The sequence below is a fragment of the Pectinophora gossypiella genome, chromosome 29 (genome assembly GCF_024362695.1).
Source record: "Pectinophora gossypiella chromosome 29, ilPecGoss1.1, whole genome shotgun sequence".
NCBI classification, from domain to species: Eukaryota; Metazoa; Arthropoda; class Insecta; order Lepidoptera; family Gelechiidae; genus Pectinophora; species Pectinophora gossypiella.
In genome coordinates, this window is record NC_065432.1 from 2356003 (window position 1) to 2375908 (window position 19906).

The 19906-nt window shown below is 36.9% G+C and overlaps 1 protein-coding gene across 10 annotated transcripts in view; it reads right to left on the bottom strand.

The window, feature by feature from the left end:
- Positions 1 to 19906, bottom strand: part of LOC126379371 (nuclear factor erythroid 2-related factor 2-like) — a 128143-nt gene that overhangs the window by 13337 nt on the left and 94900 nt on the right. For all 10 annotated transcript variants that reach the window (XM_050028103.1, XM_050028102.1, XM_050028101.1 and 7 more), the window contains exons 8-12: positions 13085 to 13203; positions 10559 to 10644; positions 9696 to 9778; positions 8481 to 8583; positions 470 to 550 (exon numbers count right to left, since the gene is read on the bottom strand). In XM_050028103.1, the coding sequence (XP_049884060.1) occupies positions 470 to 550; positions 8481 to 8583; positions 9696 to 9778; positions 10559 to 10644; positions 13085 to 13203 (472 nt within the window). The remainder of the gene's footprint in view (positions 1 to 469; positions 551 to 8480; positions 8584 to 9695; positions 9779 to 10558; positions 10645 to 13084; positions 13204 to 19906) is intronic.

Sequence of the window (19906 nt, forward strand, 5' to 3'; positions counted from 1 at the left end):
GCATGTTTACGTAAGCTAAAAATACTAGTGATATAATTGGGTCGTGTATTAGGTTCAATATAAATTATGAAATGCTGATAACTAAATAAAGATAGATCTGAAACTAACAAAAAAACATTTTCTTTTTTCTATTTAACTTATTTACTTATGAATTTTAATCAATAAAAACGTAGTAATAAGTCAAACAATTTATTATGTTTTTCTATGACGTCACAGTGTGCTTTTTCACACAAATTCCATAGTCATTTCGTGGTTTGATGTTTAGAAAAAAGTAACTGATTTGACTAGTTGGAAACTAGCCTATAATTGTATTTCAGCAGCGTCCTTTTGCCTGACTAATAAACTGTTCTATTTTTGAATAACCGTTTTTTTTATTCTAAATGAAGACGTGGCCTAAAGGTCTATGTAACCAGGCCAAAAAATTAAAAAAAAAAAAAATATTTTTTTAATAATTATGAAACACACTCACCGGCCACCATCATGTGCGAATGGTTGTGGTGCGGCGCGGGGTGCGCGGCCGCGCCGTCCAACATTCGCATCGTGTACATGCCTGAAACAATGCAACGATACATGTAACATACAGCCATATACGGTGCAACAATTGCAGGAAGAGGAGCTCGGTGGCGCAGCGGTAAAAACGCGCTCGGTCTGCGATTGTTGAAGTTAAGCAACTTTCGCAAAGGCCGGTCATAGGATGGGTGACCACAAAAAAAAGTTTTCATCTCGAGCTCCTCCGTACTTCGGAAGGCACGTTAAGCCGTTGGTCCCGGCTGCATTAGCAGTCGTTAATAACCATCAATCCGCACTGGGCCCGCGTGGTGGTTTAAGGCCCGATCTCCCTATCCATCCATAGGGAAGGCCCGTGCCCCAGCAGTGGGGACGTGAATGGGCTGATGATGATGACTAATTAAATCGTGCGCTGAATCATTCCCCTGAGTATTCGGTACGCCTGCAATAATGTAATGTTGCTGTAACCACACCATGTAACGGGGCTCTCAAGACATGAAGTAAGAAGTTTAAACGAAGAAAAATCAACGCCATCTATCGTGTGTTTGGGGAACGTCAATTGGAAAGTCCCTACTTTAAAAAAGAAAATCTCATAAATTATTATGAAAAACAACATCTTATGTCACTGGCACTGATAAACTATCGGTATACAATCTTATCCTTTGATATAGAGAGATAAAAGAATAAAATGCAAAATACATTATTTTGTTTTCATTTTATTTATATTTGAGAAAAAACGAAAGTGCTTTTTTACATGTGGGATATAGAAATAACAGGATATATTTGACTTCTTTTATTTACACACACCTTATATTAAAACCAAAATCCTCCCACCCGACCGACATCGCACCAAAGACTCCCCTTTCTTACTTTTTAAAACTGCCTTACGTCCCATTCATTAACCATCCTCCTTTCATACCATAAACACTGAAATTCCCATTCATTATCCTTACATAGCATTCTCACTTTCCTACATACATAACTTAGTCCCTAATAAGGTGGGTTTAGGCACAAGAAATTACAAGACAACTTGCAGCCACTGTTGCTATGAAGTCCTAAGATGGTTATGTAGAAACTTATAGTGACAAGGGGTCAGCCTATCCCCATTACAATATCATGTTAGAAAGTACAATGGCCCCGATTCCTGCAGACACCTCCTAATTAACTTATACCCATCATTTTCTTATCCGCCGAAAAGAAAAGGCACGGATGATTGTCAACAAGTTAATTTTAAAACGAATGAACAACCCGGACGAATAAAATAGGCATCTAGCTGGCATGTAATACGTTTGACGTGCTCTCTACTTAACTCTGTCGGGTTATTGGCTGATGTAAAATTTTTAGACGGTTGTTTTAGATTTCTGCTTAAAATTGACGTGTGTTCTATAAATTTTATGCCTGTCGATTACCCGTCCCTTTCTTTTTCAATGACAAGTATAACTTAAAATAAAATTAGATAGCGTCTGCAGGAATTAGCACCATGTCGGATTTTACGAAATGCCCGGGAAGACAAGCATAATATGTACTATGGGCTTGTAAGTTTTGATAAACAGGGCACTTGTCTTATCTGCCTAAAGGCTAGGTAATAAAACTTTTTTTACATAACCTTTGCGGTTCTTTACTGCGATACATCGCGTCGCCTGATATGTTTATTGCTTGCATTCAGACTGGCGGGCGTAAATTATTGTCACATTGTATTGGGTGCCTCAGAACGTTATGGGAGACCCAAAAGAGATGGCACGAGGCTTACCGGAAGAATGGAAAGAGAAAGGAGAGGCCTTTACCTAACAGTAGGGATACTAGTAACTAAATTTTGTCATCATTCAACTCACCATCGTAAAATTTGAAATATGGATTCAAATAGTCTGGTTCCGTGTACAATAAAGGACTTAAGAATGTTGTCACTTGGAAAAATGGCCGACCGGCGAACGGGAACGGCGCTACAGACAAATCCATCCTTAAATATCTTGGCAATCTCAATAGTTTATCATACAATATTTAAGTGGAAATGTGTGTGTCTATATCCTTATATCTTCTGTAGATATATTTTCGATCAGGCTAGTCAATACGTAGAATGACATTCAGTTATATATCAATGTTTGGTTAGGCTTTACGCGCCGCATCATCCATAAATCCTCGAATCTTCTACGCCGCAATCAGATTCTTCTATTTCGGAATTTCCTATGACGCTGTGCAAATGTGGCGGTGCAAACATTCAGCTATTATTTCCAAAGCACTTGATTCCAAATTAAACATTCATGACTTTCCTTTGTCAGTTTATCTTTAGAAAACAGTTGACGTACCGTTTTCCCGCGTTCTTCAGATGCTCCAATCTACTTGGCGGATCATATTTTATCGTAAAATTGTTTGTATTTGAACGACCAGAGACAAAAGTTGTATCGTTTTAATACGTCGACGGACACTTTCGTCAGCGACTCGCAGCTCGTTCGTGGGCGCCTTAAAGCACAACAAAATCGGCATAAACAATAACAGCAGTCGGGAATATGCCCCTTTCTACCCTTCGTGGCGCGGCTTCGGCAGAAGAATGTCATAAGTAGGCTTTTATTTGACGTCAATGAAAATATAATCCGAATGGTGTACTGAAAAAGACCCTCGATAACTCGCTGTCACTTTAGTCTATAAAATGGTGTCTTTCTAAACTTCAAATGTCTATAAGTCCCTTTAACACAACTTTCTTTAATATCACTGAAAATGTCTTTAGATATTTCTTTAGATCAATAAAATGATCAGTTGAAAATAATAGTTTCTTTTCCAACACACAAATGCAGATTTATCTAAAAAAGTTTTTCGAGTCACTTAATGATAACAATATCGCACATCACAAATAGTCTATAAACATAAGAATAAATTCCCATGATGATTAAAATACGATTTTAGTTCGATTATTGCGTTTGGATTGCTTCCAACCGCTTTATCACCTCACATCCACGTACATATTAAAGTGGGCACTATAAACAACCTAATTCAAAAACTTGCACTTATAAAAACCCTTTTTAGATTTTTTTTTGCAGGCACAGATTATAATCCACCAGTTACAGAGAGACGCTTCAACAGATGGAATAAAAGATATGAATTCAGATTGTCGTATAAATGCCATCGTTAGGCAAACAGCATTATCTTGTGTTTGTCTGTTTTATCATAATTTAATATCACGAGAATTTAACACTGGTTAAAATTAGCTTCGGAGTCTAAATAACGTGAAAAATATGTTGGATTGTCGTTCGTATTGAACAATCGGAATTAATCGGATGACTAACGTACTTATTGTCTGCGTATTCAATTGTAGGTCAAAGTTGTTGATAATGAACTAATTAAAATGCACAGCGACTCTGCGTATGCCTACTAACTAGTAGAGCACAACATTAACATCATTATTACTTGTTTAATATTATTACTACTTCATCATCATCAGCCCATTAACGTCCCCACTGCTGGGGCACGGGCCTCCCCTATGGATGGATAGGGAGATCGGGCCTTAAACCATCACGCGGGCCCAGTGCGGATTGATGGTTATTAACGACTGCTAATGCAGCCGGGACCAACGGCTTAACGTGCCTTCCGAAGCACGGAGGAGCTCGAGATGAAAACTTTTTTTTTTTGTGGTCACCCATCCTATGACCGGCCTTTGCGAAAGTTGCTTTACTTCAACAATCGCAGACTGAGCGCGTTAACCGCTGCGCCACCGAGCTCCTCTATTATTATTACTACTTACTTATTATTTATTTAATATTAACGGCCTCCTTGGGCCAGTGGTTTAGCGTTGGGCTCACGATCCGGAGGTCCCGGGTTCCAATCCCGATCTAACAAAAATCACTTTGTGATGCCTAGTTTGGTTAGGACATTATAGGCTGATCACCTGATCGTCCAAAAATTAAGATAATCCGCGTTTCGGAAGGCACGTTAAGCCGTTGGTCCCGATTACTACTTACTGATGTAAGTAAGTAGTCGTTACATGAGCCATGTCAGGGGCCTTTGGCGGCTCAATAATGACCCTGACACCAGGGTTGATAATTCACCTCATAACCCACACGATAGAAGAAGAGAAGAAGAAGACTTACTTATTGCTGTAAACCGTAAAATGTTATGTGCTACTTTTTATATTAATTCTTCTTCTATCGTGTGCCGCTAAAAGCCCCTGACATGACTCATGTAACGATTACGTGCTTACATCAGTAAGTAGTAACCGGAACCAACGGCTTAACGTGCCTGCCGAACCACGGATCATCTTACTTCTGGACAATCAGGTGATCAGCCTGCAATGTCCTAACCAAACTAGGGATCACAAAGTGATTTTTGTGATATGTCCCCAGTGTCAGCCCAACGCTCAACCACTGGACCACGGCGGCCGAAAGAAAATGTGACGCCCACGATTCATTAGTTCTAAAACTGACCGATAGAGCGCAATTCTTACCTAATGTTTTCATCGAAAATGTGATGTCAAAGTGAATCGAAATTGATTCATTTATTTTCTTAAAAAGGCCACATCGAAGCAATTCATCTAAAAAGTACAGTCAACAAATCTTATTTAACATTTATATGCCGCAATATTGTTTTTTTAGATGAATTGTTCCAATGTGGCCGTTTTAGCACGTGCGCATGATCGGAACTAACGGATTATCCTAAGAAAACGTCACTTTTGACAGTTGCTACAGATAGAAAATGTATGGACATTACGCACGCCAGCGCCCTCTGTCAATGTACTTCAACTAAGATCCTTGTATTTTTATCGAAAGTGACTCATTTATTTCCTTACACGAGTAAAGTAGCTAATCGCGAATTCATTTTTTATCTGTGATTATTTTATTTTATCTGTCACGAGAAATGTGACATGAGCAACATAGACGCTAAATATTGGCTTAATTTTATAATTCCCGAACTTTCCAGACTACGTTCCTCAAAAACAACATAGATGGCGCTGTAAAGATTTTCCTTCGAACAAACAGTTATTCATTCATTCACTCATTCATTTTAAAATTTTCAATTGTCAATCATCCCTCTCTTGCCTTTTCGGTGGATAAGAAAAGGATAAGGAAATAACGGGTATAACTTAAAATAAAATTTGCAATAATTATAAACAGATTAAAATATTATTGTATGTTTTGTGTACATGTTAAAAATACATAACGTGTTAAAAATATATTGCAGTAACTATGGGAGTAAGTATGACAGTTGTAATTTAGAAAGTCGTTGCGTCGTGTAAAGGGATTATAGGAATTAACTTTATCAGTAGATTTAAAGATGGCAATGACAATTAGAAACAGTATTTATTTATTGAATTTCAGGTTTTCCTATATTGTAAAACATTTTAATGGATAATTTCATACAACAGAAAATAAAAAATATATTTGTTAATTTGACATTACGTTGTTCGGATTTAAAAAAAAAAAATGGTATCGATTTGGCGCCATTTTTATTATTTTTAAATAAGAACCTATCCTAATTAGTTTTGGTAAAGGGAGATTTTATTGTTTTATTTAGAATAAAAAATGAAAGAAGTTCTTAATAACTCGTTAGATGACGCTTAACCAATATGCCAAGAAGAAATGAGAGAGAGATTTACTTTTTACGTTTTATTTAATTATTTTCATTTTATTAGTTGTTTCATTTTATGTTTACATAATTTCATCGAAGAAAATCAGAGATCGTACAGAAATAAACAGCGTCAAAAATAACAAACAAAAAAGTAAATAAACTAAAAGTGACATTTTGGTTTCAAAAACTAAGCGCCAAATGAAGTGTTACTTTTTCACAAAGTTCACTTTAGGCAAAGCGCAATTCCGCATAATGCCTATGTTATTTATAAACATTGTGTAAGTTTACGATTACTTATTTGTTCAGCTTTATAAATGTAGATTAAATAAGTCCGACCTTTACAGAGGTGAAGGAATTTACTACAATATCAATCATTCAAAATAAATTTATTTTACGAAACAGTTCGCCTTAACCTCGTAAGATCCAGATTTCCAGGCACAATAATAAAACAATGGAGTCCGGATTTTTAAAAAAAGTATTCGGTTTTATGATTCAATTTTTTTGAATTTTCGGCGAAAAACATTCAAAGTTTTAATCATATAACATCATTTCTAGTGTTTCACAGGGATCCCATTCGTAACCTGAAGGTATTCTGGTGTTTTTCAGAAGCAACTGTAAATTTCCAGACACATCTGCCTACCCCTTCGAGGATATAGGCGTGCTGCTACGATTATGATTATTATATTAATCTACTGCCTCTTTATTTATTTAGTAAAATGCGGTCAACGACGCTGGTGGTACAATTACCAAGACAAATATTGTAATATTAATTAGTAAACAATATTGTATCATTGTTGGGTGCCCCTAATAAATGTATTTCTTTATTGCATGTCACATGGTATTACAGTTTAAAAATAAAATAAAAATATATATACGTTATGTTCCAATTGCAAATTTTAGCGTCCAACCGGATTTGTTTTTCGTGTAAAGTTTATTTATTTGAGTGAGTGAGTCATATGAACTAAGTGTATCACTCACCATCTATGCCTTGCAATGGTCAGTATACAGAATGTTTACGTAGCTATACTATTACCTACTTATTCTAATGTCTTTTAATCTTAAATCATTCAGCTAAGTATTTATTTATTTATATATTTATGATTACAAGTTCATATAGCTAATTTACACCACTATCCAAAACAGATCCAAGAGAGCGTGTTAACGCAATAAATTGTTTATAATGCAGTGTTACAGGAGCAATCCAAAAAGACCGAAGCCTGTGATAGGGTTAGCTACAAATTTCGTCTTAAAACAATGCCATCAATATAAATTCGGCTATTAGAGACCGAACTGTAATTTCGTTACATAAGGATTTTATTTTCAATCTACTTATAACTAGTATGAAACGTCAAAATGTCACGAAAAAAAAAACAAAAATTAAATACAGATTACAAAATAAAAATACTTACGCGCCAATACATTGTAAGTTGTCACTTCCAATGTTTTCAAATTAGAACCAATTTCAAAAATGGAATTTATATCACAATCACAGAACACATGCGATGACCTTGATCGAGCGGCTAATTATAAATATTTATTCCTTACATAATGAAAAATCGCTAGTCATTCCCGATTTACTTTATTACATTTTTTTTAATAATTTTTGACCGGGCTATTGGAATTATTCTGCCGAAACATCGAGTGACAAAGCAAGAACGTTATCAGGGCGATTGCATATCAGTGTTCGTCACGTATTACTACACGATATTAGATAGTAAAGCCAAGATGGCCGCCGCAAACAAAGTCCGCGGGTTGTTTGTGAGCATTTATTGTTGAGTTGACGAGTGATTATCATGTCGTTCGTGAAATGATAACGAATAAGTTTAATATTTGTGTTTACATAATTTATTTGCTAGAAATCGTTGTCAAGTAGGACAGTTTCAAACTATCATACATATTTACAAAGTATCTTAATTATTTATAATACTCCGGCAGTTTAACAATGATTGTGTTATCGACACGCCTACAATTTTAACGCCATCTGTTGGCTTAAAACGGCAACTTTGTTAAATACTGTTTTATTGATAAATAAGATTAGGCGGGACGTTTTTTCATAAATGTTATAGCAAGTAACCTCATTTAAATTAGTTATTACTTAAAAAGTAAAAAATCACGAATACTGTTCTTATAGTCGTAGTTTAAATGGAGTAGGTGATATTCATTTTTATGAGACAATTATCGCTATTATTTCAGCTAAAAGGTGTTTTTATATGTATGAGATTAGATATAGACATTTTATAGTGTTGTCACGTGAGAATAAAAACATTTGCATCCAAAAATAACGGTAAAAAAATAGAAAAGAAAATAGTTATCGAAGGCCAGTTCTTGCCTCTGTCATCTATTGGTCTGGTCCTGAAGAATATTCAGCGAAATACGCCGCCTAATAACTAACTTATCATATACAGATGCAGAAGTCTTACCTTCATTCATCGCCATGTCCATGAGCTGCAAGTCTTCGTCGTTTAGGATGGACTGCAGAAACCCGTCCTGGTTGCCGGGAGGCGCCATCTCCGACGTAGTATTCTGGAAAGAGGAATATAATTACTCAGAAATCATAATCATAATCATGGATAATTTTTTTTCAGGTCCATTTAACATTTTTAAATCTACGCCATTTCGCAGCGTTATGACTGAGGAGAAGAAATGACAAGAAACTGCAACAGCAACACAATAAATTTCAGATTCAATAATTTATATAATTTCAATATTGTCGAAATAGAGTAGTTTGTTTTTTTCCCCCTAACATGCGTGTCACGTAATTTTCTTCGTATTTTGACAGAACGACATGACTTATTCGGGTTCACATATTAGCACCAATCGACAAAACGACATAATCATATCGTCAGAATCGATAAAATGACAATTTTATCACGTTGCGCATGTTGTGCATGCAATACATTTATGTAATAATCGTGGAGATCCTTGAGGGAGGCCTATGCCCAGCAGTGGGCGTCCTACGGCTGATGATGATGAATGAAAATTACAAGAAAAGTTCTTGTAATACAGGGCTTGTAAGTTTTGCTAAACAGGGCACTGGTCTGATACTTGGGTTTGTAAGTGGGTAGATCAAATAGAAAAAGAAATGTAGAATGTTCATACAAATTGTGGTGTTATAAAAATACAGAAGTATTATAGAATCAACATGGACCCGGTAAGGGCACTGCAACTGGTAGAGAGGACAACATACTTAATTATTAGTCAGTGATACAATTTTTATTTATCATACTATATTTTCTAGGATTGGCTTGCACAGCCATGAAAGAAAGTGCATTTCTTCGAGGCAATGACGTCATAAATCGTCTGAAACAGACGTATAAGGCCAATGAATGACTATATTTTAACAATATTGTTGCACTTATATTTTAAGTATTGTTTATATGTTTATTATGTTTATTATTATGTCAATTTCGATAGTTGTTTCTATCTGGCTGAAGTCTGCATTTATAACCTCCCAAGATCATTGTTGCACTTATATTTTAAGTATAGTTTTATATGTTTATTATTATGTCAATTTCGATAGTTGTTTCTGTCTGGCTGAAGTCTGCATTTATAACCTCCCAAGATCAAGATTTCCAGACAATAGTCAAACAAAAGTATTTTAGAACATTCGGTCTTACGACTTAAAATGACCTTACCTGATAGTAGAGTCCGTCGTGTTGCTGATGATGGGCAGACTCCACCTTGTATGCGCTGGGCTCCAGCGGTGCGGCCGCGCCCGCTGTGAACGAAATGCATCACTCAATTATTCTGAAGAATGTTTAGTTGAGTTTTCAAAAATACCTTCATAATACTTTCTTACCACATATTTATGATAACATTTTATAAGTTTTACATTTTGACATAGGTATCAAGCGGTATCTTCTAAGAGGCCTGTCCGCAACAGTGGGACTTATATAGGCTGATTATGGCCCCGATTTCTGCAGAAACCTCCTAATTTTATTTTAATATATAGCCGTCATTGTCTTATCTGCCGCAAAGGAAAGGGACGGATGATTGACAGCAAGTTAATTTTAAAATGAATGAATAACCCGTGCGAATAAAATAGGCATCTCGCTGGTATGTAATCCGTTTGACGTGCTGTCTACTTAAATTTGTCGGGTTATTGGCCGATGTAAAAATTTAGACGGTTGTTTTAGATTTCTGCTTAAAATTGACGTGTATTCCATAAATTTTATGCCTGTCGATTACCCGTCTCTTACTTTTTCAAGGGAAATAGGAAAACGGGAAGCGCCGGTTCGAACTTTGGTACTGTACGGTCACGAGCATTAATATGTATACACTTTGGTACCATGTCACATTAACTTTTTTAACAAATTGAACTGTAAGTCTCACTAAATGTCAAATATGCTAGTGCGACAGGGTTCTAAAGTGGGTACATGATATTGCTCATGACTGTACTTGCACTAAGTTAAGTGATGTTACTGTCTTGTCTTTGTGTGTGGCGTGCTTTTATAATAAACAATTTATATTATATTCTAAAAATATCAATGCATCTTACCATAGGCGTCCGGGTGTTTGTCCGGCATTGGCGGTATCGGTGCGTGAGGGTGGTAGTTCGGAGCATATCCGGCTGCGCCATGAGCACTGTAGACAACAAAATAATATATATTAATTCAACCGAAATCTATAAAAATCTTCTCGGGTACAGCTACAAAAATATCCTTTAACTGCTTTTTCGTTTTGTAGTGTTGACATAAGTACACAAATACATGTTATTGTAATACACGTAGGTATAATTCAATCTATAAATAAATAAGTAATATACACTTCTCATCAAAAAAATCGAAACACTTCCGTTTTCATTGTTTCTGTCCGAATTTAACACAAAAAAGAATTCATACGATGAAAACAAATACATAAATGTATAGCTGGCAGTTTGGCCATTACAGTAATAAGCGAAAATTCTAAATTCAAAATTAGAATTTCATTTGTTTATCTTATAAACGAAATGAATCACTGTTTTGAGACAAATGTGTGTTTAGGGTTGGAGTACATTTAGCGTTTAAAAACTAAAAATTGGCGCCTATCCTTAAACTTTTTGTTTTTTATTTCAATACTGTGACTTTGGGACGTCTGAAAAAAGGTTTTTTTTCTAAAACGTATGGGTACTTCGCCCACAGAAGCCGCCCAAGTTGTGGCATTGCTGGATTCTGGCCTTAGTCAGCGTGTTGTGGCTGCAAGACTGCATCTAAGCCTGTCATCTGTTCATAGAGTCTATAAACGTTATCGGGAGACTGGTTTGTTCACGCGCCGTTCAGGATCTGGCAGGAATCGGGTCACTTCTGAGCGAGATGATCGATTTATTGTAACAACTTCTTTAAGAAATCGACGCCTTAACGCTTTTCAACTGCAGCAGCGGCTTCGTGTTGTACGAAGGGTGGCTGTAAGTGACTCTACAATTAGAAGAAGGTTGAAGGATTGTGGACTGGTACCGCATAAGCCAGCAAATGGGCCGAAATTAACTGCAGACCATCGAAGAGCGCGCCTTAACTTTGCACGTGAGCACCTAAATTGGTCATACCTACAGTGGAGCAAAGTTCTCTTTTCTGATGAGTGTAAAATTATGCTGTATGGTAACGACGGAAGGAACAAGGTCTACAGAAGAGACGGAGAACGCTATGCACAATGCTGCATTGAAGAAAAGGTCAGCTATGGTGGCGGTTCGTGGACGGTTTGGGGAGGAATCAGCGCCGACGGTAAGACAGAGCTTGCTTTCGTGTCTGGGCCACGTCTGCCTGCACTAAACTGTCATCGGTACGTCGAAGAGTGTCTCGAGCCTCATGTGATGCCCTATGCACATTTTATTGGCAACGGCTTCATATTCATGCACGACAATGCTAGGGCTCACACCGCGGGCGTCGTACGAGATTATCTTAACGACGTCGATATCTCTATTATGGAATGGCCAGCAAGAAGCCCGGACATGAATCCCATTGAACATCTGTGGGATGAATTAAAGAGACGAATTCGAGCAAGAGATCCTGCCCCAGAAACACTTAGCCAGCTGCAAGATGCAATCCAAGAGGAATGGGACAATATACCACAGCATGTGATCGTGACTCTCATCCGATCGATGAAGAACCGTATGGAAGCAGTAATTAGAGCTCGGGGAGGGAATACAAGTTATTAAATAAACGTTTTTTAGCTTTTTTTTTCATTTACGTGTGTTGTTTTATCCATTTCCTTTATACTCCATACGGAATAAAAATGACTCATTTAACAAAATACGAAACCTATGAAAAATTCATTTAAATTTAGAACATTAACATTAAGATTTGATAAGCTCATATTACTCACTATTACACGACATTTAACATTTATTCCTAAATGTACACATTTTTCTGATAATCCTGACAAAACGTAAACTTGCAAGGTGTTTCGAATTTTTTGATGAGAAGTGTATTATAAAATACTAGAATCGATATAATCCATTCACATAATATATATTCTGTAGTCTCGGGCAATGCACTACGCGTACGGGTATGTACGGGGGTGGAGTGAAGACGTAGTGTGTGGCAACGAGCCGCTATTTAAATTATACAGGGTGTTAGTGACGTTATAACGAAAACTTTGAGGGATGACTCAGGCCATGATTCTGAGTTTATATCAAGTGGAATTTTCCGTCGCAAAATTCATGTTTTTTTTAGTTTTATTTTAATATTTTTAATTCATCATAAAAATCATGGTCTGAATCATCCCCCTCAGTAGGTAGGTATTCATTACGATGTCACTAACACCCTGTATATTATATTACGGCAATTACACTATACACGTCTATTTTATGCCTGTAATATTATTATGATCCATACAAGTACATAACAATATAATAAATAAATACATATATTCTGGTACTTATAGCACTCCGCGGAGACTTTATAAAAAAACCGCGTTCAACACAGATATTAAAAGAGGCACACACAGATGCACGCGTACGATAACGTCCATGTGTAGTGTCTGTGTAAAACGAGGTTTTTTGCATGAAGTGTCCGGGATGCGCTGCGGATGCTGGTGTAGAAAACCCTACCTGATATTATGATGCGGATGCTGGTGGTAATGCTGGTACTGGTCGGGCGGCGGCGGGATGGTCAGCAGCGATGCCAAGTCCTGCCAACGCTGCTCCACCGACATTGACCGCATCAGGGACTGCAAACAAACACATTGACTGTTAGTAAATTGGTTGACAAGACTGCGTCATCTTTTAAAATACAAGTTATATAGTTTCAGACTAAGTTTAAATGAAATAACAAACGACAGAGTACAAAAATGCATTATTGAATGAATAAATTATTAAGTCCAAAATAAAAATTAAGCCGCCTTTACAAAGTCATATCATGATGAAGTTGCGTTTTGTTTTCGGCCCGTACATTTCCTGTTCAATTCTTAAAAAGAAATGTTAAAAGTATTTACAACCAACCAGTCTAAAAATTAAAAATATAATAAAAACTTTTTTATTGGTCGTAAAAGTAAAACCTACATAATTTACATTCTAGCGAAATTCGTTCGGGATTTTTTGTTAGTAGCGGCGAAAAATCACAGATGGCTGCTAGATGCACGATACGGTCGTAAAAGTCGAAAATGTCTTTTTACCGTTAAAATCAGTGTTTTGTTTGACGAATGAATATTTGCTTATTACTGGAAAGTCGCCATATTTGTGTGGGTTTCGCGCCATTTCGAAAGCAACTTCACTGTAGGCCTAGGTTTGTCTATGCCATAAACTCTATGGTATTTGTAGTAGACAATGACTCAAGTTGGAGTTTTATGAAAACGTCTATGAATAAGTGACAGCCTCCGTGGTCTACTGGTTATAGCGTTAGGCTCACGATCTGGAGGTCCGGGTTCGATTCCCGATGGGGACATTGTCGAAATCACTTTGTGAGACTGTCCTTTGTTTGGTAAGGACTTTTCAGGCTTGAATCACCTGATTGTTCGAAAAAGTAAGATGATTCCGTGCTTCAGAGGGCACGTTAAGCCGTCGGTCCCGGCTATTAGCCGTAAAAGCACCTCCACCGACCCGCATTGGAGCAGCGTGGTGGAGTATACTCCATTCCCCCTCCGGTTGATTGAGGGGAGGCCTGTGCCCAGCAGTGGGACGTATATAGGCAGTTTATGTTATATGTATGTGTATATTTTTTTCCGTTCTATGCAGATAAGTCACTGTGATCGTGTGGTTCACAGGCTAGTTTCTCAAGCCCTGGTTTATTAATAAGCGCAATTTCACAGTTTGAATCGACGATTATAGACAGCGATACGGCTCATCTATCACGCCGTTGGTCTAACAGAAAGCTCGGTGAGGTGTGGGTACTTAGTTCATCTTGCGATGGATGTACCTCTGACTATTACAATTGGGATGTAGCCGTGAGCTTGTATGATGTTAAAATAGGGTCTGTAACTTTAGTTCGAATGTCAGTTGTTCGATGAATGCTTATTTGACCGAAATATTTTTCGAAACCCTTTTTAACGAATGATCATTCTTATATAGAAAAAAAAGTGTTTCTCTAAAACTCGTATGTGGTTCAATTGCGTTTTTTTCTAAGTGCAAATATAGCATAAATGAAGTGTTTTCTTTATCATACATACATGAATTTACGTTCGCATTCCTAGCCACATATTTTAGCGGGTCTGTAACGGGTCTGTAACTTTAGTTCGAATGTCAGTAGTTCGATGAATGCTTATTCGACTGAAATATTTTTCGAAACCCTTTTTAACGAATGATCATTCTTCCGAGTCAACTTTGTATCGAATCCTTCTTCTACCGACGAACGGTTGAACGGGGACAAGAAATGTGAGTTGTTCGATGAATGCTTCGGTCAACCGTTCGTCGGTAAAGGATGGGTTCGATACAAAGTTGACTCGGAAGAATGATCGTTCGTTAAAAACATAATTCGAAAAATATTTCAGTCGAACAAGCATTCATCGTACTACTGACATTCGAACTAAAGTTACAGACCCGTTAATAGGGTCAATATGTGGCTAGGAGTGCGGACCTAAATTTATGTATGTATGTATGATAAAGAAACCACTTCATTTATGCTATATTTGCACTTTAAAAAACGCAATTGAACCACATACGAGTTTTAGAGAAACACTTTTTTTTCTATTATAAGCCCGACCGTACACCAACACTTAAAACCGTTTCTGTACCGGTGAAAATCTCACGGAGTTTGCATAGCACTTGTAAAACGTCCATACACGGTCAACAAGCCATGTCCCACAGATTAAATAGAGTGCCAGTGGTTGCCAACATTTATAAGGAGATTGGATAATTAATATTTTACCTTTCGCACACGCACTCACACACACACGTATATGTTTAATTTACCTAAGTTTTATTTTAATAAGACAGTATAGTGTAAATCAAATTGTACTGATTGCGTTGGAAGAGCGAGGCATTCCCATCACAAGTGTCATCTGACTACTATACCATCTTTTGTAAATTGTATTCTGGCAAATAAAAATGATTGATTGATACTTTTAGGGAAGCCCCTGTAACTTGTTTGTTATAGATTTACGGAAAGAAAACTCTTTTTTTTGCTTGAAAAATGCCGAATTTGAAGAAAAAAAAACCTATATGGTCGTAAGGCCCAAAGTCCTTTTAAAATCCAAATCCCATTGTTTAACTATTGTGTCTGGAAATCCGGGCCTTACGAGGATATATGAAATATATCTGCGACGCCCCGGCTTTACCTTGGAAGCCGTGGTAGCCCAGGAAGAACTCTTGACTCTCATTGTGTCGAAAACATGTTTGGATCATAAAATGACAAAATAAAAAACTTTACAAAAAAGGTTATTATAAAGTTAGTGATTATTTAGAAGATATGAATGCATCGGATTAACTGTCTGAGAACTGATATTAGGCAGCTAAATTACTCAATTGTATACCAATATTTTATGTTTATTTTTATTTTTTTAAACAACGTCTAGGGCCCTGTTCCCAGGTTTTTCTTGCAGCTTCTTTTCCCCGGCTATACAGGTTGTGAGAAGCTGCAGTAGTTTTAGGCGGATGAGACGTTCGTTATGTAAAAATTGACGATTCAAAGTGTAACTATGTTACTTACTGAATAAAGATATTTTTGAATTTGAATGACATCGTGAGGAAACCCACATTCCCGAGAAATGCGTTTCTGATGTAAAATGTGACCTACCTAACCCGTATTGGGTTGGTTTTCCCTTCGCGGATTGGAAGGTCAGAAAGACAGTCGCTTCTGTAAAAATCGGACCTGTCAAATCTTCAGGTTAGGTAAATGGACCCCGTGAATGCGGGATGACGTAGAGATGATGATGAGTCGATGCCGCGGCGTTAGATTCCCTGTCAATTTAATTTAAGAAACTAACTTATCTCCATAAACCTGCAGTCAAGCAGCGTGGGAAAATAGGAAAAAAAATTGTCCGAAATACACGGGCAAAGATTACGAAAACTATGCAGCCTCTAATCCGTCATCTTTTACCACTAGGCTGTACAGTTTGACAATCCCTTGCCTCCAACGTAGTACATTTGTTTGCATATCGGCACGCGACCGGAATGGGAGCGGTGGCAGTTAAATACCATTCGAAATTTAAAAATTAAAAAGCAAATATTTTGGCGCGCTCACTAAACATTGGCTTAGAGTTTTAGAGTTAAACTGATAAAATTTGCTTACGTTAAACTGCAATTTTTTTGTGTTTACTTAGAGATCTTTAGTGGGAGTAAAGTGCTTTTTTAAAATAAGTTTCTTGTGCTTAGTTTAGTAAGTACAGGCGAGTCGATGTGGTTTAGTTTAGGCACAGACCGGACGCTACATACAAGAATTTCTTTCTTACACAGATGCAGTGCTGTCATATTCTTTGAGTGTGAGGGAGAGAGATAATCCGCGCTCGAACTTCTTAACGGCTTAAATAGATAGAGAGTGCCCCTTTTATACGTAGTGCTATTGTATTCTGTGTCTAGGTATAATTGTGTCGTGTACAGTCATGAGCAATATCATGTACCCATTTTAGAACCCTGTCGCACTATCATATTTGACATTTAATGAGTCTTACGGTTTAATTTGTCAAAAAAGTTAATGTGACATGGTTTCAAAGTGTATGACATATTAGTACTCGTGACCGTACTAGGTTCAAGATAAATGATGAAATTCTGATTACTAAATAAAGATAGATCTAAAACTAACGAAAAACATTTTCTATTTAACTTATTTATGAATTTTGATCAAGAATAACGTAAAAATAAGTCCGACATTTTATCACGATTTTCAATGACATCACAGTGCGCTTTTTCATACAAATTCCATAGTAATTCCGTGTTTTAACGTTTAGTAAAAAGTAACTGATTTGACTAATTGGAAACTAGCCTATTATATATATATACAGCATATCTCTATACATTTCTGATCATACATAACAATAAAAACCACATGAAAATCCGTTCAGTCGCTTTAGAAATTAGTTCGATACATTTAGCCAAGTTGCCAACGATTACGATATTTTTTTTTTGCCGCATATGGCATTAACTACTTGGCCGGACAAATGGGGAGCGCTGAAGGCTCTCACCCGGTACAACGTTTAACAGTTTAACAGATGGGCGCGAACCTCGGCTCAGGGCGTCGTCTGAGAGGAAAAATATTTGAAATAATATTAGAATTAATAGACCCTAGTGGGTCGATAGCAATAAGCGCTGATTGAAGGAAGTCGTCGACCACGCCGGCGCGGTTGGGGTCCTGAAGTGTTTGGTGTCGCGAGCTGATTGGCTGCCTCTATGGCTAGAGTAATCGGGTCGTCGGGATCGTATATTACGTCCTTCATTATGACAATCGACTGTGATAAAAATGTATGGTTTTGACATAAGGTGAGGTGACATGTCAATTCCTTACATTTTTTATCACTGTCATTGTCGATTGTCATAATAGCTTGTAACCTGGCTAAGGTCCCAGACTTCCTCTTAACCTCAACTACTTACTACCCATGTTTATTATAATACGAACATTTTATGATGTTAATAAAACGTCAATTGGTAAATTGAAGTGTTAATTGTGGAAAGCTAAACATAAACATACCATAACATTTGATTACCTTACCCAATTACATAATTTATACTTTGCTTTTTGCTTTCGTTTAATCAATTATTCAGCTACTTGTCGTAAATTCCGACAAACGGATTCTGTCCTTTCATACTACAACATGTACGTGTTTTAAATTGTTAAGGGTAGCATTACGGTTAGGTTATTTTTGTATTCAATTCAATTCTTGATGAATGGCTTCTGTGTGATCACAATTCTGCCAGGTTATTTTTGTAACACTTCTATAAAACATTTGTCTATGACATTAATCTTTTTTTAAATTTACTTTTTAACTTTAAAAATTTGTCAAAAGAAATTTGAATTTAGAACTAGCTTTATTGATGTTTTGTTTTGATTCCAGTTTGAAGAAAACAACAATAAAGTACATTATTCTGAATTCAAATTCTGATACAAGATAAATCTAATCATTGATGAACATGGAAATTAGTATTTTCTTTTTAATGGCTTAGTATACTTTGTATTTGGAAATGCGATAATTGGGTATTTTCCTACGTCAAAGATAAATTATGAAATTCTGATTTCTAAATAAAGCCAGATTCAAAACTGACGAACGTTTTGTTTTTCTATTTAACTTATTTATGAATTTTAATCAAGAATAACGTAAAAATAAGTCTGACATTTTATCACGTTTTTCTATGACGTCACAGTGCTTTTTCATACAAATTCCATAGTAATTTTGTGTTTTGACGTTTAGAAAAAAGTAGCTGATTTGACTAGTTAGAAACAAGCATATTGAGTGGCGCAGCGGTAAACGCGCTCGGTCTGCGATTGTTGAAGTTAAGCAACTTTCGCAAAGGCCGGTCGTGGGAAGGGTAAACCACAAAAAAAGTTTTCATCTCGAGCTCCTCCGTGCTCCGGAAGGCAAGTTAAGCCGTTGGTCCCGGCTGCATTAGCAGTCGTTAATAACCACCAATCCGCACTGGGCCCGCGTGATGGTTTAAGGCCCGATCTCCCTATCCATACATAGGGAAGGCCCGTGCCCCAGCGGTGGGGACGTTAATGGGCTGGTGATGATTTATGTTATGTAAAAAGTAGATCGCTTACCATAATAGTAATTTTGAGTGACGTAGGTTTCTTAATATGATTGCCGATTCCGTCTTTAGACGTAATAAGTATAGTTAATTCTAAGTGTGCCACTCGACCTTGCGACGTTCTCAAGGCGCAATAAAATTATATATACGGCCGGTAACACACGGCTATTAACGGCACGCGAGTGTGTACGAGCACTAATTGCGGCCACGTGTGTACTCGCCTTAATAAGCGTGTGTCACATGTAAAAGGGATACTTCTTCTTATCGTGTGGGTTGTGAGGTGGAGTACCAACCGCATCAAACCTGCTGTTAGGGTTATGATTGAGCCGCCAAAGGCCCCTGACATGGCTCATGTAACGATTACTCACATCAGTAAATAGTAACCGGGAACAACGGCTTCCGAATTCAAATTCAAAAATATCTTTATTCAGTAGGTAACATAGACTTTGAATCGTCATTTTTTACATAACGAATGTCTCATCTGCTAAAACTACTGCATACGCATCCGCACTAAAAATGGATTATTTATTAAAAGGGATTTGAAACGGCAAAATTCTTATTATTTAGTACCTACTTACCTATTCTCATGTTAAACTTTTTACTATGTCATCCCTCATGTGGGTCAATACGACATTAGCCGAGCTAGTACCCTTTTTAGTTTTAAGTCTTACATTTCATATAAGTATGTTAAAATTTTAATATTAAGAAATTTATGTAACGTCTTAAACCTAAATAAAGATTCTATCTATCTATCTATCTATC